The sequence below is a fragment of the Lissotriton helveticus genome, chromosome 7 (genome assembly GCF_964261635.1).
Source record: "Lissotriton helveticus chromosome 7, aLisHel1.1, whole genome shotgun sequence".
Taxonomy (NCBI): Eukaryota; Metazoa; Chordata; class Amphibia; order Caudata; family Salamandridae; genus Lissotriton; species Lissotriton helveticus.
In genome coordinates this window covers 1096771238-1096794443 of record NC_136068.1, presented here as the reverse complement: position 1 = coordinate 1096794443, position 23206 = coordinate 1096771238, and the positions used below count along the sequence as shown (strand labels likewise).

At 45.2% G+C, this 23206-nt stretch overlaps 1 protein-coding gene across 1 annotated transcript in view; it reads left to right on the top strand.

Annotated features, from left to right (window-relative positions):
* Window positions 1-22265, top strand: part of FAAP100 (FA core complex associated protein 100) — a 308450-nt gene extending 286185 nt beyond the window's left edge. The window contains exon 10 of the mRNA XM_078654230.1: window positions 21135-22265. Within this exon, the coding sequence (XP_078510356.1) occupies window positions 21135-21266 (132 nt within the window). The 3' untranslated portion in view covers window positions 21267-22265. The remainder of the gene's footprint in view (window positions 1-21134) is intronic.
* Window positions 22266-23206: the final 941 nt, after the last annotated feature.

The following is a 23206-nucleotide window of genomic DNA, read 5'->3' as shown; positions in this document are numbered from 1 at the left end:
CAGGACGTGTTAAGGGTCGTGCAGGAAGGTTGAGCTACTTGCTTGTTCAATGACTAATTTAACTTTGGTTAGCTTTAACACTAATGGTCTTAACAGAAAATGAGGGCAGCGCAGTATCATTTTACTACAGGAAACACATAGGATAAACATCTGGAGCCATGGGACACATTTGTTTTTCAACTATGACGACACAGGGGTGTTCCTTCCTGTAAGCAAATATATACAGGTGAAATATCAGGTAGTTTAGAATGATGCTGGGTATTGGGCCATTCTTCCAGTACAGCTGGGAACCACATAATTAATGTAGGAAGTTATTATGGCCCAGTCAGTGATGATCCTAGCTAACTGGCTGGGTCCTTAGGCAATCTGCCCTGTGTGGTCTTCCTGGGGAGGATGGAATTTTCCTTTTTTTCAAGACCGGCTCTATCCTGGCAGACTAGAAATGTCTTTCTTTGTTTGATTGGATCAGATGTTACGTTTATTTGTGTAGAACCAGAATCACTCCTGAGTTAAATTGAGCGTTAATAATTGTCCAAGAGTACGGGTGGGCTTCCTGTATTGACAGTTCAGTTCTGCTCCAGATGCTGAAGTTCCAAAACAATACTGATGCAATGCAGTTGTGCAAAAACACCCACACTCTTGAAAAAAAGGGAGATGCAAAGCACTATCCCAATTCGTGAGTCACCGGCAGAAGATCTTTTCAAGTCAGGGCATACCAATTATAAATGCTGAAACACCATTAGGTTCTTTTAGTTTTCTGTCTCCCAGTTTATCTAAATAAACTGTTCGTAAATGGGCAGATTTAAATTTAATGAAGACTGGGGACTTTTTCGTGGGTCCCAGTTTCAAGCCCTCACAGATGTTGTTTTCAGGCAAAACGCTCAATAGCCAACATCACTTTATGTATACCCAAATAAGCGCGATCCTTTGCAATATTAACGGGGTCGACATTGAGTCTTTCAGGAAGATAGCAAAGTATCTGTTTAGGGAGGATGGAGTCCATCTCTCTCAGGTTTCTGTACCATCACTGAGCCCAGACACTTTGCAATTAGTAGCAGGGACAAGAAGTAAACAGATGCCACACTCCGAGATTGATGTAAGTGACCAGAAAAGGGAGAGGTATTTTGGCTTGGGCTACACCTGCTTTAAGGGTGCAACATTCCCGCATATGGCTTTTATTATGGGTGGATGCTCTGTCTAACACCACAGGTTCTGAATAAAATGTTGCCTTCAGTGCCTGGGAAGTGCCCAAGTGTAGTTCCAAGGGAGATTGGCTAGAGATGTTCTGCTCCTTCAACTCCCTTAAGGTTCTTTGGGTAGGGATATTCAGCACAGTAAGTAGGGACCATCCAAGAAAATGTTCCCCCCTCGTTGAGAGTAGCTCTTCTGGGCCTTCAGGTCGGAATTAAGTTTTTATTGCACTGGTGATTGCTCGGTGACTAATTGCTGCCCATTGGAAGTGCTCTGTTGGGTCTAACTTTGAGCAATGGGTAACGAAGATGTGGAAAGTCAGTTAGTGGGAAGCCTGCTTCCATACCAGGATGAATATGTATGCTACACATTACAGAAATTGGAGAAGCTGGGCTAGTAAGGAATAGAAGGGTAGGTACAGGCACTTTTTTAGTAGGAGAGAAGAGGGTATGCACTAGTACTTTTTTTAGAAGTCAGGGAGGTGTACTCACTGAGTTAAGTGCCTCCTTTGGGAGATGCTATGATAGAACTGCATCGCAGGGGGAGGCCATGAAGCGGGAGCCGGGGAAAGGAGAGCATGTTTTATTTAATGGGTTTTTAAGACCTCGATGGACTGAACATGAGACGATGAGGGCTGGTTGAAGTAGAAGATTTCTTTGACAGTATTTTACGATTTATGGATGAATTTTTCTTGGGAAGTAATTTAATTGATTTTTTCTTTTTAAACAGATTTTTATTTCTTTTAAAAACAAAGAACACCATAAGAGTACATCTCACTTTTCTTGTATGAAGTACATGTGTGTCTCATTATACATCATAGTGCATTTAAACATGATAGTCCAAGGTTATTTATCCGCCTGTAATTTAATTGATCTGTCTTCCCCGATATGTTCAGAATGTGTGGGTCTTACTGTTCTTCTGTAATCACCTTTTCTAATTAAAAAAACATCTTTCATGTTAGACCATACCCTCACAATTTGGGTGCAGTTTTAAATTTGAGGGTGAATTTAACAACTCCCATCCAATCTTCTTAAATAAAAATAACTGCTTTCAAATAGCATTTGTGTCAAATGAATCATTTGCATTCGCAGGGAATAATAGTAAGAAAATCATCCTGTGAGTGTCCGCTCAAGAATTTTGAGGTCTGTAGTCTGCATTCAACTCGGGTCTCTGGGTTGCTGTCACAGCCACTCTTTTAGTGGTGTACTGTCTTAATTGTGTAGATACACTTCAGTAACCTGCACTCCACTCCTGACTTCTCACTCTATTAAGGCTCAGCCTTCTACAGTTCTTTTATTGCTGCATTTACTCTAGCTATCTGTCATGGTTGGTGGCTGTTTTCTGGTACACTTGCAGTCCATGTGTGCATCTGTTTTCCATCATGGGATTTTAATTGTGTTTTATAGTGTTTAAATTAAACTTTGTGAATCCAAATTAATTTTAAATAAACATTTCGTTAAATAAAAACAAATTGTTCTTAGGATGCTTATAAAGATTATGAAGAACTTTTTTCTTTGAGGTTTAGAGCCATGGAACACCCAAAATGTTTTTCAGTCCTCTCATGTTTTTATTTGGTGCTTTTTGAAGTTGTCCATGGCTGCTTCTTCTTCAGGCTTTGTATTCATTAAAAATTGGCCCCTTTCCTCACAAGAGCATTTCTGTGCATTCGTGATTTTTTTTTTGTTCAGATGGTTTTGCAGGTTTCACAAGATTGGTTTTTTCTGTGTTTTCCTTACACGCACATTCGGCATTTAATAATTTTGGCAACATGTTTCTTCTGTTTTCGAATGTGTTAATGTATCTTTGGTACGGCTGTTTAAAACACGAGCAAGTGATTACATTATAGCGTTAGGCCATACAGGGCTCTAAAGAAGGGAAGCTGCAGCTGTCGGAGGCAAGGACTCACTTTTGGAATGCTCCGAGTGTAGTCCGCAGATAGAGTTAACATACTGTCCCCTTCCAAAGAGATTCCTTCTTTGTAGATATGTTATCTGTTTGGACTCGACCTGAAAACACCAGACATCCCTCTTGAGAAACCACCTGTTCGCCTCTTTTAGACATTAAGCTGTGTTTAAACTCACTCTTGAGACGCCTGTCTTTGAAGCACTAATTGTCGAAGAGGTTGCTGGTGGCAAGCAGTCTACCATTGATGTGCAAGTTGTTGAGGCATTCATATTCGAGGATCTTGATATTTTACTGCTTCTTTGGGGTGCCTGTGAGACTAGCTTGTCTGTCCTGGGAATATGCAAAGTCAAGATTTCCTGGATAACAACCAGGTTAATGCCAAATCAACTTGGGCCAGATGTACGACCTGCCAAATAGCGGCTAGCAAATTGCGACTCGCAATTTGCGAGGCAATATTTGGCATGTATAACAGTGTGTTTAACACTGTTTGCGATTCCCAATGGGATCACAAATTGCGAGGCTCATGAATATTTATTGAGCCTCTCGCAATTTGCAAGCTCATGGGGAATGGCAGGTCCTCCCAGGGATGGTGGGCTGCTGGGCTCAGCAGACAACCATATCTGGGACTGCTTTAAATAAAGCAGTTTTTTTCCTTAAAGAAAAACGGAATGCATAAAAAAAATGAAACTTTTTCGTTTTATTTTTTAAGGGCAGGTAGTGGTCACTGGTACCACTGCCTGCCCTTAAAACATATTTTTAGAGACGGTCACAAAGTGGAAAGGGTCCCCTGGGGACCCCTTCCAAATTGCGACTGCATTACCACCCTCTTGTAGAGGGTGGTCATTTTCGAGTGTTTCGCACTGCAATTCGGTCACAAATCATTTCTACATTGCTTTGAGGACACTATTAGGAAGGGAACGCCCTTTCCTAATAGAGACTCGCAATTTCTAAATAGCGAGTTGCAAATAAATTGCGACTCGCTATTTAGGAACTGTTCATAGCCCTGGGCCATTTTTCATGCGCAAAGAGGTCGCAAACCCGTTTGAGCATGCAATTTAGGGAAGTACATCTGGCCACTTATCGTTTTGATCATGACATCATTAATTGTCCCTGTGACCATAGATTCCGTTCAGTGTCACAGCAGGCGGACATACCCATACCTTCCATGCAGTTTGACTTTAAACCTCCTGTTCTAACTTGTGGCTGAATGTAACCCTATACACCTCCCAGCCACTCGCCATTCACTTACTAGCTGGACATGGGTTCAGACCTGGAAGATTTAGACATTGTTTTTACCTATTGACCATACAATTCCGCTTGTGAGGCAGTCACACTCTCGAGATGAGCAAGCATTTAAACAGTTAGTGCTGTAATTGACAGGCATTTACACATTTGGTGCTGTGATTGGTCCTTTGGTGCCTAGCACAGTTAAGCTATTTAATAGTTTACTCTCTTCCAGTCCAATTCATTTGTCAGTCATGTTTGAGAGTGTAGTGTAGTCCCAGAAGAGGATCTTGTATTATGAGATCTCAACTACAACCAGATTCATCCTTGGTTTCATGCTTCATGCCTGGCGCTCCATGAGCTTTTCCCCAATGCATGGTGGTACTTGCAACCTGTCTCCGGAAGAACAGTATTCTTTTGCCCGTTTTTTGACGACTAGCTCTTCTCATAGGATGGTTATGGCTGAGCACTGGAGCTTCCCGAAGTTAACTGTACTTGCGAGAGATAAGTAAAGTCTCTCTGTCTTTTATGGAGTCCCTCATTGTCCCTTGCAAAAGCACTCAGGTCTTTTAGATCCATTGGCTAGCAGTGAGAAAAGTGAACCTTCTTTTGGACTTCATGGACATCACATATTTTTCGGATTCCCCATGACAGGTTCCCACATGAGATTTTCGAGACCAGTAAGGGAGACATGTTGCAGGAGATTGGGATGACCAAGAAAGTTAGACTTCTTCATTTAGTGGAGTTACAAGAAGAATGTCATTCATAGCATGTCTTCTCAAGCACCATTCTTGGTAGCTGTATTTCACTGATCCCTTCTGGATTCAACTTTTTCACTGATAGAGACAATTACACAACCCTCAGTACCTGCACATTCCCTCTAGTTATCTCATTTATTGCCCCTCAGATTCTGTGTTGGGACCTTGGCAATTGAGACTGTGCGTGTTTGCCTGGACAGCAGTGTGCTTCGGGCAATAGTAGATGTTGATTTAGTCCTGTGAGTGCATGATAGATTAGTGCATTGTGGTACACTGACTTTCTAATATGGCAGTCTGGTCTCATCAAACGCTATGAACTGAAACTGTGCAAAACTGGTGGTAAAGGTTCTAGAGGTACTTCTGGGGTATGCAAGATTGGAGGACTCTATATTAAGTTGTCTTTCGCGATTCTTTGGTAATATTGTATGTTGTGCTGGTGATTGCTCTATGCCTCTTTTACAACCTCCCTCCTTGCTTCTGGGGTTTCGAATACTTTTTTAATGGAGTAGTCCTATTTTTTTTCTGGATTTTTTTAATTCAGTTTCTAGAATACTGGAACCAGCTGAGTACATAGTAAGAAAGTAATTAGGGTTTTATTGCCTAATTTATTAAAATCATTGCTAATCAATATACATTATAGGCAATAAAATTAATTATAGCATATATTGTAGTAAAATTACACCTACCTCGCTTTGATTCATGGGACCAGGGATTTTAGCGATGGTATGAAGGCGCAGATTTTATTTTATTACAGGCGGTTAACATAAATTTGACAAAAAACGCCTTTTATTTGAGTATTTGAGCCTGATTAAAAGGACTTAACCATGTAATGACATGGCTGAATGTTTAAAAGGTCGACCTTCTGTCTTAACAAAGATCGTCATTCTGAAAGCAAGGATTCACACAGACCTAAAATATGGATCGGGGACTGTTTTCGCTTACTGCACACCTGACACCTAGTGTTCAAATCCGCATTTACATTGCTGCAGCTAAAGTTTTTTAAGGGTACCGAAAAAAGCATGTGTCTCACATTCATAAGCCTTTGAGTTAAAGTATATGGATAATTTTAAAATAGTTGTCTTTCAATACATTTGTATGTACTGCTCACTATCTATGAATGATGTCTTTTTTCAGTTTATGTAAATCCTCATGAAAGGAGACATGTTTGGCTTGGTTCATTGATAGTTACCTAATCTGTGGGACTGACCAGTTTTTCAAAATTACACTTTTGTTGAAGGCGAAATGAAGGTACTCTCTTCATGGGTTTTTTCCCTTCAAAAGATCTTTCAGAAAAAAAACCTTGACTGATTGTGGCGGAACTGCTTTCAGTTTTACATAGTAGGACAAGAAAAACACTTGAAGAACGTAAGCTTGACTTCAAAGACTGAATTCCAAGAGTACTTGTGGTTCGGGCGTGGATTCTGGAAGATGGAAAAGAGTTCTATACACCTTCCATTTTCCTACGTTTGTCCACCCCTTTAAAGGTCCATGGAAAACTATCATGCCATATGTCATTGTAAGGAGGAACTTGCTCGCCACTAGACGAATCAGGGGTAGGACAGTGGGGCTGGAGAGTTTGTTAAAAAATTATTTGAGTGTGCCTCTTAAGGTGAGGGCCTTAGCTTTTAACATCTCTAACTGCATTGCTGTTCCACCTCGTTCTTCAAACCATATTTCCAAATATTTATAGCTTTTTTTTTTTTTTTTTTTTAAACAAGACTTTATTAGCATTTTGCGGTAAGGTTACATTCAATTGCCGCCATGTGGGACGGTCAGAAGCATCAATCATCACATAAAGGGAAACATACATGAGTTGTAGACCGTCCAGGCCATTGGTTCCACTCAGTGTACGGGGCTTGATGGACTTACCGAAAGCATTTTTGTCATACATAATATACGCTTGCATTTTGTATTTTATAGAACAACAAAACAAAGAACTAGACATATGGCTCAACATGGATCGACACAGTCAATATCGCAGGGAACTACGCATTTGGCAGCTGGCAGTATGAAGCACTATGCACATCACCTCCCGCCACCCTCCATGGAGTCCACCCCACAACGGCTGCCCCTAACACAATACACCTAAGCGGGTCTCCCGCATGGTACAGGAGGCACTCTTCCACCTTCAGTCACTGTCAGTGTCCTCATCCGAGCTCTCACTATCATTCTCAGGCAACGGTTCACAGATGTCACCTCTGTAGGAGTTCCATTGTAGCCAAACCCCATTCCACTTTCGGGGATTGTCCCTCACCTTATACACTGCCCTCTCCGTTAACATGAGCGTGTCCATGTTCCTTAGCCACTGCGCCAGTGTGGGGAGCTCAGCCGCACCCCACTTTTGTGCAATGTCGCGTTTGGCCACCATACAACCTATCGTGACCCACAGTTTACCATAGTATGTCAGGTCAGTAGGGCCCCAAACATTCAATAGGCACACCCTGGGATCCTGGGGCACAGAGGCATTCAACGTTTGTGCCATGGTTCGGAGCACCCGCTGCCAGTAGCTCAATATGTAGGTGCAGCTCCAGAGTGTATGCAAGAGTGTGCCCTCCCTCCCACAGCCCCGCAGACATAGCGGGTCATCCGCCCTCTGGAGTTTGTGTAACGCCACTCGAGTGTAGTAGATTCTATGGAGGACCTTCAATTGTATGAGGCGGAACCTAGCCGAGATGCCGGCTTCACGCGGGGATGCCAAAGCTGCATTCCAGTCGGATTCATCGAAATCCCCAAGGTCTTCCACCCATTTATCCTTAAGTTTACCTAGTGGCTCCGGTAAGTTATTAAGCAGTTTTTGGTAAGTTAGAGAAGTCGCACCCTCCAGCACACAGTCCGTGAGCAGGCGGTCTTCTAACGGGGAGGATTCCGGAGGTGTGGTGTTCGGTGGGATTGCTGCTAGGAGGGCATGTCTGATTTGCATATACCTGAATCGTTCCGTGTCGCGCAGGTCGTATTGTTGTTGGAGGGAAGTGAACGGGACTACCCCCTCCCTGGACCACATGTCTCCCACAGTAGAGATTCCAATGGCATCCCACTGCTCGAACCCCTTAGTACGTCTCAGATGGCCCAACGCTTTTGTGTCCCACAATGGTGTTAGTTTTGTAATTACTCCCGCCCAGTGTAGTTTCGATTGTGCTTTATACCATAGTTGTACTGTGTGTTTGGTGGGCCCTATCAGTTTTGACGCAACACCCTTGTGATATAGAGGCGCCAACATGCTGTTGGTGCCCAGTTGGGCACGGTCCGCCTTGAAGGCTGGGTCATCCTGAGGTGCGTGTATCCATTTATTAAGGATTTTGAGTTGAGCCGCCCAATAGTACAACTGCATATTAGGCAGGGCAATTCCACCGTCGTACCAGCTCCTATTAAGTTTCGCATGCGCAATTCGTGCTGGCCGATTACCCCACAGTAGGCCCGACAGCAGTGCTGTCACCTTTTGGAAGTAGCTGGGAGGGATAAGTGACGGGGCGTTCTCGAGGACGTATAAAAAACGAGGTAGTGCCATCATTTTGAACAGAGCTGCTCTGCCCAATAACGTCAGCGGGAGCGTCTGCCAGTGTTGTACATCAGTCCATAATCGGAGGAGAGGAGGTTGTAGATTGCGAACAGAGAATTCTGCTGCATCCCGGGTGATATGTAATCCCAGGTATTTGAAGGAGGTGAGAGCTACTCCTAACGTGCATGTGTCCGGTAACGCCGGGAGAGGACCCCTAAGAGTATAAAGGATGGATTTTGACCAATTGATAGTATAGCCCGACACTCGACCATGGGAGGTGCAGATGGCCAGAAGGTTAGGGATGCTGTTATTAAGGTCAGTAAGATAAATGAGCATGTCATCAGCATATAGTGACACCCTATCTTCCCAACTCGAATCCCACTTAATGCCCCTCAGGAGCGGCGTAGTCCGCACAGTAATCGCGAGAGGCTCTAGAACCAACGCGAACAGGATGGGTGAGAGAGGGCATCCCTGCCGGGTACCCCGTCCCAGTTGTATATCTCGTGATATGTGGCCATTCGCCACCACACGTGCAATCGGATCCTTGTATAACAGCCGGACCCAAGCAATGAAGTTGGGACCGAACCCCATAGAGGAGAGGACCGCGAAGAGGTAACTCCACTCCACCATATCGAATGCCATCTTAGCGTCCAATGACAGGATGGCCGCCGGTTCCGTTAGGAGTGGAATTCTTGCCATGACACCCTGCACCCTACGAAGGTTCAGGGCCGTACTTCTACGCGGCATGAACCCAGATTGATCCGGGTGGATCAGCTGACCTAAGTGGGGCATGAGTCTGGTCGCCAGCAGTTTTGCCAGAATCTTAGCTTCGGGGTTCAACAGTGAGATAGGTCTATAGGATGTGCATTCGTTAAGCGGTTTACCCGGTTTCGGTATGGCCACAATAGTTGCCATCCGTTGGTCCAGTGGTAGTGCGCCTCTCTCCCTACTGTCTTCGTACATCCGCAAGAGGGGCGGACCCAGAGACTCAGACATAGTTTTAAACCACTCGATGGGTATCCCGCTGGGGCCCAGAGCCTTGCCTGGACGGAGAGCGCCAATGGCCAGTTGAATTTCATCTACAGTTATTCCGGAATCCAATTCCCTCATGGCATCGTCAGTCAAGGTGGGCATCGCCACGCGGCCTAGGGCCTCTCGGGCCTCGCCCTCCGTAACAACCACCGTCGGCGTATACACCGCACTGAAGTGATCGGCCAGAACCTCCACTATGTCCCCTGGTCGAGTGTGTACCCTCCCGAGTGCATCAGTAAGTTGCAATATATTCCTGCCGCTGCCCTGTTTTTTATCCAGCCAAGCTAGAAGTTTACTGGCCTTGTCTCCGATGTCGTACACCCTGTGTTTGGTGGCCGCAATGTCCGCCTTAGTCAGGCGTCGCATATGATCCACGTGGAGCCGTTGACGTAGCTGTAGGGAGTGGAGGGTAGTACTGGAGGGATCCGCCATATGGGCAGCGTTGGCCTCGTCGAGCTGCTGTTCCAGCTCAGACGTCACCAGTCCCTGCCGTTTCTTGTGATGTGAGATCGCAGCTATCGCCTGCCCCCTAAAGACAGCCTTGTAGGCTTCCCAGAGTATTGCGGGCGAACTCACTGAGGCGTGATTCTCTTCAAAGTAGTGCTTGGTGGCGTTCTGTAGGTCCTTGCGAATCGCCGGGACCTTGAAATAGCCCGGATAGATCGGGTATAACCTTCTACGGGTGGTTGAACGGCTGGAGAGTGTTAGTGTGATAGGCGAGTGATCAGAAACCCCCCGTGGCATGATTTGTGTGTCCTCGATGGTGAGACAGCCTGACCCCAACGTGAGAAAGTGGTCAATTCTAGACAGACTGTTGTGCGTTGCAGAGTAATAAGAATATTTATAGCTTTTAACTCATTCTAGGGTGTTGGTATCTAACTGACAGTGGCCCTCTTTCTTACGTTTACTCCCCAGAATGACTATTTTTGTTTTTCTTTGTCAATTCTAGGACTGTTTTCAAGGTAGTAATAAGCGTTTTGCAACATAAAAAGGGGTTTTGAAATGCTTTGCAGTCTTGTCTAAGAGAACAGTGTCACCTTCTTACTGCACCGTACCTGTGCGTTGCTAGCCTAAATTTATCGAGGTAGGGAACTCATGTTCTAAGTATATCCCCACATCTGGTGCATACAGGGTAAACAACAAAGGTGCACATATGCAGCCCTTTTTGTGCCCCTTGTTGGTAAAGATCTTCTCTGACACAACCATGTGTGTGATTAGTCACACCCTTGTCAATGCTTGTGTGTAAACTGAAATGATAGTGGTCAACAGAGGCGGCATTTTAGTAGTTTTTACCATAATCTCCCTCTGTCTGTGCTAATAAAAACCATTTCCAAATCAATGAAGGCGGTGTACAGCGGGTTACTTTTGGGGACAGTTGCTTTTTTAATAATTAAAAAGAGTGTTACTAAGTTATCTTCTCTTTCCCATCCTTTCTGAAAGCCCATTTGATATTGTGGGATAATCCCTTTGTGATTGTCCCAATACTCCAGTTCCACATTGAGAAGTTTAGCAAAACATTTCCCGTCTGTGTCTAAGAGTGCAATCGTGTTTGTAGCGATTGCCTGCATTTGCGCTGTGCTGTAGCTCGCGCTCCTTATTTTAATATTACCAGTTTTGTATTTCTGTGCATTTTTTGTTTATTTTCCCCTGATTTTACCTGATTTTACCCTGCTGATGCAGCGACCTCCCCTGGCCCTTACTGCATATAATTGTAGCTAGCACCGCTACTTAGCGGGTCCGGGCTCCTGGGGCTCTTTGGATGACGTGACGACGACGCCATCTTGGGAAGGCTGCTCCCTTCCTTCTGATCGGGGGTTAGCGCGCTAGCGCTTTTTACCGCCAGGCGCCTATTTAAGGTGTGTCTTCACACGGGGTCAGCCTGGAGAAGGTGACCACCGTGTTTGTAGCGATTGCCTGCATTTGCGCTGTGCTGTAGCTCGCGCTCCTTATTTTAATATTACCAGTTTTGTATTTCTGTGCATTTTTTGTTTATTTTCCCCTGATTTTACCTGATTTTACCCTGCTGATGCAGCGACCTCCCCTGGCCCTTACTGCATATAATTGTAGCTAGCACCGCTACTTAGCGGGTCCGGGCTCCTGGGGCTCTTTGGATGACGTGACGACGACGCCATCTTGGGAAGGCTGCTCCCTTCCTTCTGATCGGGGGTTAGCGCGCTAGCGCTTTTTACCGCCAGGCGCCTATTTAAGGTGTGTCTTCACACGGGGTCAGCCTGGAGAAGGTGACCACCGTGTTTGTAGCGATTGCCTGCATTTGCGCTGTGCTGTAGCTCGCGCTCCTTATTTTAATATTACCAGTTTTGTATTTCTGTGCATTTTTTGTTTATTTTCCCCTGATTTTACCTGATTTTACCCTGCTGATGCAGCGACCTCCCCTGGTCCTTACTGCATATAATTGTAGCTAGCACCGCTACTTAGCGGGTCCGGGCTCCTGGGGCTCTTTGGATGACGTGACGACGACGCCATCTTGGGAAGGCTGCTCCCTTCCTTCTGATCGGGGGTTAGCGCGCTAGCGCTTTTTACCGCCAGGCGCCTATTTAATGCTCGCCTGACACGAAGCGGTCTAGCGCAGCGGTCGCGCCTTCGCTACGCCTGAGTCTCGCCAGAGTCCTGCCCGTCTGCGCCCGTCAGCGCTAAGGCAGGGCTAGGGCAGGGGACTCTGGCGCCCATAGGATGATTTCTCCCGAGAATGTACGCAAATTGCGACACGAGGTAAGAGACTGCCACCATGGCACCTTGGATCCTCTTAGTGGGCCTTTTCAGTGTCCCACGTGTTCCTTTACCCTCCCGACGCCTCTGCCCATTGTGGGTCCGCAAGCTAAGCCTACAGCTGTCTACAAACCAAATGTTATGGCAGGCACAGCTAGGCAATCTGCCCTCAAAGTTTGTCACTTGAATGTCAGATCTCTGGCATGTCACTATGAAGAAGTATTCTCCTTGATTACTGATGACAAACCGGACATATTTTTTCTCACTGAAACCTGGCTGCACGATCAATCCACGGCTGTCATGAATTTAGCCCTTCCTGTGGGATATACCATGCACTCCCTCCCACGTAATGCTAGAGGCGGAGGTATAGCAGTGGCGGTAAAAACCTGCTACCCCTGCTCCTGGAAACCTATCACCATAGTAGGATGTGAGAGTGCGTATTTTAACATCTCAGTGAACCCCCACTTTACTCTTTCGGGATTATTAATCTACAGGCCCCCCGGTTCGGACGGCGCTTTTCGTCAAAGTCTCCCGGAGGTGGTATCTTCTCTAGTCTTGAAAACCGCTAATTTCATGATTATTGGTGACCTTAACCTGCACATGGATGCCCCACTTTCTAATCCGGTGTCTAGCCTGTTAGCTGATCTCAAAGCTTTTCAATTAACCCAAAGGATAAATCTACCGACCCACATAGGCGGTCAGTTACTGGATCCTTGTATGACGAATCTCGCCACTAATATCACAGTGCTCCATCCCAGACCTATGGCTTGGACAGATCATTATTTGATAGAAATTCTCATTACCACGACTACTTCTTCTCCTAGAAGCAACTCCCCTGCCAGTTTTAGACGCCCCTGGAAAAATCTGAATTTAGAGCATTTTCATCAGCTTCTGATGAAACATCATCCTCTACCTCCTGTCGAAGTCTCCCGTGGCTATGACAGCTTCTGTGAGTGGTTAAATCACTCACTAGATATGCTTATACCGGCTAGGTGGAGTAAGACCAGATCTAGTCCTTCCAGCCCTTGGTATGATGAATCTCTTAAAAAACTTAAAGCCGCCTGTAAAAAAGCGGAACGCGCATGGCGCAAAACCTATGAGGCTGACCTTAAATCAGCCTACAGGGTCTGCATTAGAGTGTATCATCGGGCCATCTGCTCAGCTAGGGCTGCCTTCTACTCCCAGGAGATAAAGAACAGCACGAATCCTACTAAGGTTATCTTCAGGGTTTGTCAGGACCTTACAAGCAAGAGGACTGATACTACTACTCTTGCAGCCTCCATGGCACATTGCGAGGATTTGGCCTCGTTCTTTGTCGAAAAGGTGGAAGCTATCTACAGGTCATTCTCTCAATCTCCTAGTAGGGATAAGACACCTGTATTAGGGACCTCTAAACCATTGCTGGTCATTCCCAGTCCTACTCTGGAGGAGTTCCAAGCCTTGACGACAAAAGTCAAATCCGGCTCGCCAGACGATCCAATGAGACCCACTCAATTCCGGGAATTTGCCGAGTGCTGCTATCCGGCCATGCACAGTCTGATTGATCTGTCCTTTAACACGGGTAGTGTTCCCACTGCTTGGAAGCAGGCGACTATCATTCCGATTCTTAAAAAACCTGCCCTTGACCCTACTAAACCAGAACATTATCGACCTATTTCCCTTCTCCCCTGGCCAGCCAAACTAGCAGAAGCTCATGCTAATTCTATTCTGGCATCCCATCTGCAGGAAGCCAAGATATTGGATTATTCCCAGAATGGGTTCCGTGCTGGCCACAGCACGGAAACTGCTCTCTTGGCCGTGGTGGAGCACATTAGGAAGTTGTTGGATCTAGGTCAGACGGCGGCACTGATCCTACTGGATCTCAGTGCCGCCTTCGATACGGTTTCCCACCAGATCCTTTTACATCGTCTGGTGGAGGCAGGAGTTGGAGAGGTAGCACTTGAATGGTTCCGCTCATTTCTTAAGGATCGCACCTTTAAAGTTTCTACCCCTCCTTTTGTCTCTGCTCCTCGACCTATTCTTCAAGGCGTCCCTCAAGGATCGGACCTTAGCCCTACCTTATTTAACTTATATGTTCAGCCGTTGGCGGAGGTAGCCCACAGTTTTGGTCTCTCCTTGGTGTCATACGCCGATGACACGCAGCTGGCCGTGGCACTCAATGGTGATTCCAACATGGACGCCCCCGCCTTTCAGTCAGCTCTTAAAGCCGTGGCAGACTGGATGGCGAACAACCGACTTCAACTCAATGCCTCTAAGACCGAGGTTATCATCTTTGGTAAGGATAGAGGGTTATGGGGGGATCAATGGTGGCCTTCTGAACTAGGTCCCGTTCCCACTCCCGCGGATGAAGTTAGAAACCTCGGGGTGTGGTTTGATGACAAACTTTCTTTCACCTCCCACACAAAACGTGTGGCAGGCACGTGTTTTGGTACCATGCAGTGCCTTCGACCCATCTTCAAGTTTTTTGATGCGGACACTCGACAGATCATAGTCCAAGCTCTGGTTCTTACCAGACTGGACTATGCTAGTTCTCTATTTTTGGGCCTGAATCAGGCAGAGCTAACTCGCCTCCAGAGGGTCCAAAACGCGGCGGCCAGGATGCTGGTTGGCCTTCCGAAGTTCGTCTCTGCCCGTCGAACTATCCAAGATCTCCATTGGCTACCTGTGGGGCAAAGAATTAGGTTTAAAGCTCTATGCTTAACTTTTAAAATTCTTAAATTAGCTTCCCCTCCTATTCTGTCGCAGACTATTCTTCATTATGTCCCCTCTAGAGCTTTACGATCCGCTGGATTAAATCTTGCCATTGTGCCACGCTTCAAAAAAGCTAGAATGGGCGGAAGGTCTTTTTCAGTGTTGGCGGCAGCTCTCTGGAACTCTTTGCCTGCCCCTCTCCGTTCCATCCCCGACCTGTTCCCGTTTAGAAAGGCACTTAAAACCTTCCTATTCTCTACAGTTTAGCCCTATTTGTTGGTTTCTACTTCGATGGGTCATTTCTACTATGTTGTGTTACACAATCTCCAAAGCGCCGGGACGCCACTTGGCTGTGGCAGCCGTGCGCTATATAAAATAAAATAACATAACATAACATACTGTAATTAGGTAGGCAGTACTAGGACCCTTTTCGGGGATTTTGCACGAATAACGAGCCTTGCCATCTATCAAGAAAGATGTTATTTGGTGAGGAGTTACTATATAGAGGTGTTACGATCTCTGCCCATAAAGATGGATTTGCCTTAAACCTAACTCTCTCGGAAACCATTCGCACCCAGTGTGCCCCATGTTCTCAAAGAAGACAGAATCTTCAGAATTTCTGTACACATGAAGACCCTCACATGTTTGTCCCATGCTGTGAAATCAGCACAAACTGCACCATTTGCAGTGAAAGAGGATGCTGCTTCTTTTCTTGCCGCTCGAGTAGATTTTCTACCTGAGCTGGAGCTTTCTCAACGCAAACGGAAGGCTTCTCAACGCGAGCGGTTGCGACCATTCACAACCACGCGTGTTGAGAAATCTGATGCTCACGTTGAGAAATCTCTCCGGGAGGTGGATTTTCTATGCTCGCGCTCTCCAACTTGATGTTGGCGAGCCAGGAAAAAAGACTGCTACGCGGAGCAGAGTTTTTCTGAACTCTGCGTGCTCTGGGGAGTGCAGAAAACTCCACAAACGAAGCGGTTTTCACTGCCCAGGAATAATCGTAATATGACTATTAAAACCTACATGTGTACATATTTAAGACTCCTGCCGACTGCATAGACATTCTGATGAGATGTTCTCCATTACGATTTAATATCATTTCGAGTAGAAACAGTTTAAAAAAAAATGAGTGCTGTATTATAATCGTCTTTTGTGAGACTTCTTCTGTCACAGTTCCCGCAGGTCTGAGACTCTGCTGTTTGTGAGCTGAACGTAACACCGTCTTAATTGATGGCCTCCTTTCGAGGCCACGCACAGCTCAGGCCACCGACATGTTCAATATAAGATGGCTTTCATAAAGTTGTACTAGAGAGGTAGTAGGTCCAGCATTCTTTGTGTATTAACCTAACACCATGTTAGATAGGGATAGTTTAGCTTCACAAACTTACAGACCCGTGCATGTTTTTACCCAGGGATCTTACTGATTTGCATTATAACCAATGGTTTTGTCAGAAGTCTTTTTTGGTAACCTGATTGTGTACACTGCGCTGTCTGACACATTCTTAATGCAATTGATTAAGAGGTGTTATGTGAGAAGAAGGTATCAGAACTTCGAGACAACTTTTAATGCTGTAAGCCACTGCAGGTCGAGGTGCAGCGTTTATCAACTAATTGTCTTAAATGGGACGCTTTCTTCATCAGCTGTTTCCATGAAACGTTAACTCCAGCTTTTCTGGTAACTGTAGCACTCCCTCATCAAGAGAACAGTTGCCAACGTGACTTTCCTGGGCTACATCTCATTTTGAGACGCCTGTTGTTCAACGACCTCAAATCCATTTCGTTCTCTTTTCAGGCATATCTGTTTAAACATGGATTCCACGATGCACTCTGAGACAGCCCTCTCGAATGAAACATTTTGCTGAAAGGCCCCCTCCTGTTTTCACATCTCCCAAGATGTCCTGTTTGCAGTTCCGGTTTTTGTTTTTTTGATACCTGATGGAAGTCCCATATTGGGGAGAAGGAAACGCTACTGACCCTGTCGTCCTAGTTCTGACCAATGGGCATACTCACCTTTTTCATGTCCATCCCTCCGTAAATGACCTCACGGAGATGAGGGGATGGGGCTGAGCAGGGCATAGCAGCTGCTTCAAGGCTCTAATCCTTGGAAGGTGATCAGTGTCTTGGCCTGGGCTCAATATATTTTCTTTTGAAAAGGATCTTCTTTTAGGAATAGTATGGGCTTTATCTTAATAAACATAATTTTTGATTTTTTTTTTTATAATCAACGAAACCCTCGAAATGGCCATGATCAAGAAATATGATTAAGTAGAAGGATAAGCAGTAGAGTAGGTGGGTAAGCAGTGGAGTAGAAGTGTAAGCAGTGGAGTAGGAGGGTAAGCAGTGGAGTAGAAGTGTAAGCAGTGGAGTAGGAAGGTAAGCAGTCGGTTAAGAGGTTACAGTTGAGTAGGAGGGTAAGCAGTGTAGTAGGAGGGTAAGCAGTGGGGTAAGACGGCAAGCAGTGGGGTAAGACGGCAAGCAGTGGGCTAAGAGGGTAAGCAGCAGAGTAGACGGGTTAGCAGTGGAGTAGGATGTTAAGCATTGGAGTAGAAGGGTAAGCAGTGGAGAAGGAAGGTAAGCAGTGGAGTAGGAAGGTAAGCAGTAGAGTAGGAGGGTAAGCAGTAGGTTAAGAGGTTAAACAGTGGAGTAGGAGAGCAAGCAGTGGAGTAGGAGGGTAAGCAGTAGGTTAAGAGGTTACAGTTGAGTAGGAGGGTAAGCAGTGGTGAAGGATGGTAAGCAGTGGAGTAGTAGGGTAAGCAGTGGAGTAGGTGGGTAAGCAGTAGGATAAGAGGTTAAACAGGGGAGTAGGAGGGTAAGCAGTGGAGTAGGAGGGTAAGCAGTGGGGTAAGACAGCAAGCAGTGGGCTAAGAGGGTAAGCAGCAGAGTAGGATGTTAAGCAGTGGAGTAAGAGGGTAAGCAGGAGAGTAGGAGGGTAAGCAGTAGGTTAAGAGGTTAAACAGTGGAATAGGAGGGTAAGCAGTGGAGTAAGAGGGTAAGCAGTGGGGTAAGACAGCAAGCAGTGGGGTAAGACGGTAAGCAGTGGAGTAGGAGGGTAAGCAGCGGAGTAGATGGGTGAGCAGTGGAGTAGGACGTTAAGCAGTGGAGTAAGAGGGTAAGCAGTGGAGTAGAAGGGCAAACAGTGGAGTAGAAGGGTAAGCAGTGGAGTAGAAGGGTACTCTGTGGAGAAGGAAGGTAAGCAGTGTAGTTGGAGGGTAAGCAGAGTAGTAGGACGGTGAGCAGTGGTGTAGTAGGGTAAGCAGTGTATTCGGAGGGGAGGGTAAGCAGTGGAGTAGGAGGGTAAGCAGTGGAGTAAAAGGGTAAGCAGAGCAGTAGAAGAGTAAGCAGTGCTGTAAAAGGGTAAGCAGTGGAGTAGTAGGGTAAGCATTGTAGTAGGAGGGTAAACAGGAGTGGGGGTGATGGGGAGTTGTTTCCACTGTCTCCCTTGTTGAGGGAGCTCTTCTGTTCCTTGGTCTTCAAAGCACAGAATATAGTGCAAGCGGTGTGTGTGCGGGAGTGGGATGGTTGGGCCTATCTTGCCCTTGGCACAGGAAATGTGAAGGGTAAGATGCATAATGCTGTTGGATGGCGTTTCCTACTTGCAGGCCTCGCTGTTCTCTCAAATGTGCACACAACACAAAAGCATTTCAAATTAGCTTTATTTCATGCAACGGCCTGCTCTGCTCTCCATTCAAGGGCAGGGGACGGGCTGGTCTAAGCACATCTTTGGCTGGTACTGTACTCTGTGTGTGCTGTACACTCAGTTCTCCACCTTCGGCTAGTGAACCCCCAGGTTATGAAGTTGCTTTGTCGCCCAGTGACAGTAAAGGATTAGCTGCACACCTGAGTTCTTGATTAGGGGGTGAGTCACTGGGCGTGACTTCCAATAAGTCAGGAAAAAACTGCTGAGGCAGTGTTAAGCTGTCAAAATAACTTGAGTCAGTGCACAAACACAATAGACTGGCTTACCAGCTCCATCCATCAGCACAGACGTTTACTTAGCTACCTTTCCAGTCGTTTCAACAACTGCAAGCTTCATCTGGTCCTGTGCCCCCTCTGATGGATGAATGGGTGGATGCTCTGTCCTGCCGCTGAGCCGACCAGTCCCTTTGACCGCTTCCACAATTAATACTAGCTTTCCAAACTACCACGGAGTATAGGCACAAAGGGCCATGAGACATGTCTACACATCCTGATGGAAAGTATGGTAAAATCAAAGATTCCATATTGATGCCCTATGGAATGTGTCAATGGGTCAGTCCTAGTCCCACAACCAAGCGCTTTAATATGTTCACAGGGTCCCACAGAGCACTGATCCAAAAGATGGGCCTCAGAATGTGGCCAAAGGCTGATGGCAGAATACCACCGGAAAATGTCCTCTGAATATAACCCATCTCTCCGAGTGACTGGCTAGTATTCAAGAAGGGATGCCACTGCTTCACCCTATTGTAAATCACCACAAATGGATAACTCGTGCCTTCTTTATCCCTTAAGTCCTAGCGTGTGGGGAGCAGGTGCCTCGCGGACTGTGAGGAGCAGGCCGGCATCTGTGTAGATAGTCTAAATAGGGTCACTCATGTGAACATTTGTTGCTTTGGTGACATAAATAGGGGTACTCCGAGGCTGAAGGCCATGTGGAGTGTGGCTCTATATAATGCCAGACACCGTCCAAATGGCTAGAGTGACTTTGGCTGCTTCTTTACTCGAGGCCTCCGTAACTGGCAGAGAAGGTTGGGGACTGCTGAAAACGTGTTTGTCACTTCTCTCGCCTGAGCTAAGTCTGATGCTGGTGGTTTGGTTACAAGCCCTTTTAAGACCCCGGGGGCTCTGAAACATTGCAAAATGTTCAAGTAAACACCTTAGAAAAGTAGATAATTATAGAAAGGTGAAACGTAGTAGACAGCTTGAAAGTTTCCCAGAACTCCGTGACGCTGATAATCCTTTTAGTTCAAATGAATTACACGAGCCAATGAAATGTTGAATTTGTTGTAACTGTGTAGCATTCACACGATTTATTATTATACAAAATGTGAATGAGACTGCTTATTTTCAAACTTTAAACTTCTAGCCTTTTGAGTGGTTCCGAAAATGTGTCATTTAGTTTTCTTTAAAGCTGGTGGGGAAACCAGTGGTCTAGTTAGAACTGGCATTAGCTAAGAGCTTTTGATTGTACTAAAATTATGTATATAACATACTTCCTTAAAGGGTCTTTTAGCCAGCCCTCTTCACCTTCAGTGTGTCATTCACATTTTAGTTCTGCCTGTTGCAGGAAGCCATACAGCAAGAGGCAATGGGTCAGCCCACTTTAGCCATTGACTAACTTCACGATGAGTGACTGCATTCTTCCAGTTCGCAATGCGCACATAACCACAAGGTAGTTTCCTTAGAAGCCAGGGACACCACGGTAATGTGGAAATTTTGAGACAAAGAATATTTTTGCTTTAGCCAATGATTTTTTTAGATTGATGAGAGCACAACAGCTTCCCCAGCAAAAAACATGTCTATCAAAAGCCATAACAAAACATAGATTGGCGAAGCCAAAAGGCTGGCAATGAACTCCAGACTTATTGTCTTTGCAAATGCTTGTTTTTGTTGTGCTCCTTAGTAATCTAAACACTAACTGACTCTTTCAAAGCGTTTATCTGAAACATTGGTGTGCTGATTTTCACTGTTTTAAGAGCATTGCTAAGAGTCGTATTTGAAAGTCGTATTGCACCATACCAAGCCTCAGATTGGCAAGAGTGTGATTTTGTCTTGTTTGTTGATAACCGGTGTGTTTTTGAGGAAAATGTAAAAGCAAATTGAATTCCATGCAGATGTGCGACATAGCATTCCTGTTTTGTTTTTCATGTTGGTTCTCAAAATGATTGAACTTTGCATAGACTCCTACTTTTATCAGTTGGCCACTGTAATATGTGCTTGTTTGCTTATAAGTGTGGGGTTATGTGAACAGATGCACTCTCTGTGGTGGCTAAAAGTGTGTGACTGGTGGTTGGTCCCTGATAAGGAATGTATGCCTTATTTAATTTTTGGGTTCCTCACCTTTATTGACCCCTTCCTTATTTTGTATCATTTATTTCTCTCGCTCTCCTCATCATCTCTTCTCTGCTTAGACGCTGTTAAAAGAAGCGCAGGCCCTGCGAGACCAGTTGTGTCTTGGGAAAGGTTCAAGTTCGAGTGGCACGAGAGAGAAACTCCTCAGCATCTACAGAGACCTGCGGAACCCGAGCCTGGTCATCCTGTGAAGATGGGATTCCACGCGTGGAGTGACTGACACCCACCAGTTTGCATCTGAACACTGTGCAGAAAGGCATCTGGGGTGCCAAGGGACACTGCTCAGCCTTACAGGACTACTGACCAAACGAATTCGGAAGAGGAAAGGCGGGTGGAGACCGAGTTATTTACTAATCTCCCATTCAATTGGATTAGGGCATTTCTTAGTGGTAAGGAAGGGATCAGAACATGTTTGGTCAAAAAAAGGATGTTTTCCTTCATAAGTTGAAGAAATTATCAGTTTCGTCTAAGTTGTTGTTACAAGGATACCCTATGCAGACTGAAACAGAAATGGAGGTTTCTTCCAGGTCTAAATTTTGGACATTTTTGTAGAGCCACATTGTTCTGTCTAGATAAAGCAAAGACACAATATTTTTTTTTAAATGTGCTGCACTGTTATGGACATGTGCATGTGGCTGCGTGCATATAAAGGCTTTTACCTCTAGAGCACATGTGAGGTTCATTCTTGGAATCCTGTACTCTCAGAATTATTAATAGAAGGGAAACACCCAGTCCCTGACCTGCAGCTGCAACTTGTTCTATAGGGCTGAAATACGATTTCTCGTTCTAGTACTGTCAATCTCGCTTAGAAAGTACCAAATCGCTCAGCCCATTACCTAACCCATAAAAAGAAGCAAATAAAACGTTTTCACCTCGTAAAAAGCTCATAAGAACTGTAAGCGTTTGTAGAACAGGCAATTAACTGCTATCTGGTTGAACATTTCGTATATTCTTGCGGATGAATAGCATTTTTGGGGAAAAAATAGATGGTCGTGGAAAGAATGTAAAACAGTAAAAGTGCTGTGAGAATAGGCAAGAGCCTACTTATATGCAAAATTAAAAGGAGGTTCCATTTCAATTCAGGTAAAAATTATCCAATTCATCGCCTTTGGGGGTGGAAGCGAGAAATTATCATCTTTACTTTTGTAATAAAGGAGATGACGAATAAACTGGTTGATGTGATTTTTAAATTTCTTTCCTATCATTTTCCTGTTTTAAGTCTATATGTATTTAGAAGGTTTTTTCGCTTAAAATTGAGCGTTCTTATTGTCCTTTGAGTAGTGTATGAAAGATGTGTGACTCGCCTCCTACTGCAAATTGTGGTCTAAGTGACTTTTTATTATGCTTCTCACTTGGTGCGACCACAGTTTGTTCCACTTCTCATGTATACTTGTACACATTGAGTGTACAACACTACATAACAAATATTTGTCCACAGCTGTGGTGTAAAGGATTCTTCCAATCAAGCCTACTGGCTGTAGACCAAACGTTCAGCACCTCAGCATTACGCGCAACCCACATTCAACAGGAACTTTAAAACATTGCTTTGGCTTATTTTACATTGTTTGTTTATTTGATTCCTAAGGTGCACTTACTCCAGAAAAGTACTTGAAAAGATAACGATCACCGGCACCTAAACAAAACATAAAATAAACGAGAACAGAGTTGTAACATTAATCATTGTCACCATCTTAGCCACAGTTAAATGACACCATCTTAACGACAGTGCAAGCACTTCATGCACCGTGGTTCTCAAGCACACACAAAATCATGAAAAATAAGAATTAAGTGAAGAAAGCAGGCACACATAATGGACAAAAATCTTCAATGCTTTTACTGAAAACTTTTGATATAATCCATCAGCCCTCTGTCCTGTTGCATCATTGTCTCGGCATGCTCGTGCGACGCTTGAGGAGTTGTCAACCCTAATATGGGCATGCATTCTAATGGCACAGGTATGAATGCCCTAGAAGATTAATAGTCTTGCAAGAGAGAAGGGCTTACCGCGGCGTGTGGCATCCACACCTTGCGTCTCTGGTTATAATGCATGGTGCCAGTGGTTTGTGATTGTCTTGCGGTGTAAAGCTAGGATTACCTTCTGTTTCATTTACAATGAAGGATGCAGTGTGGT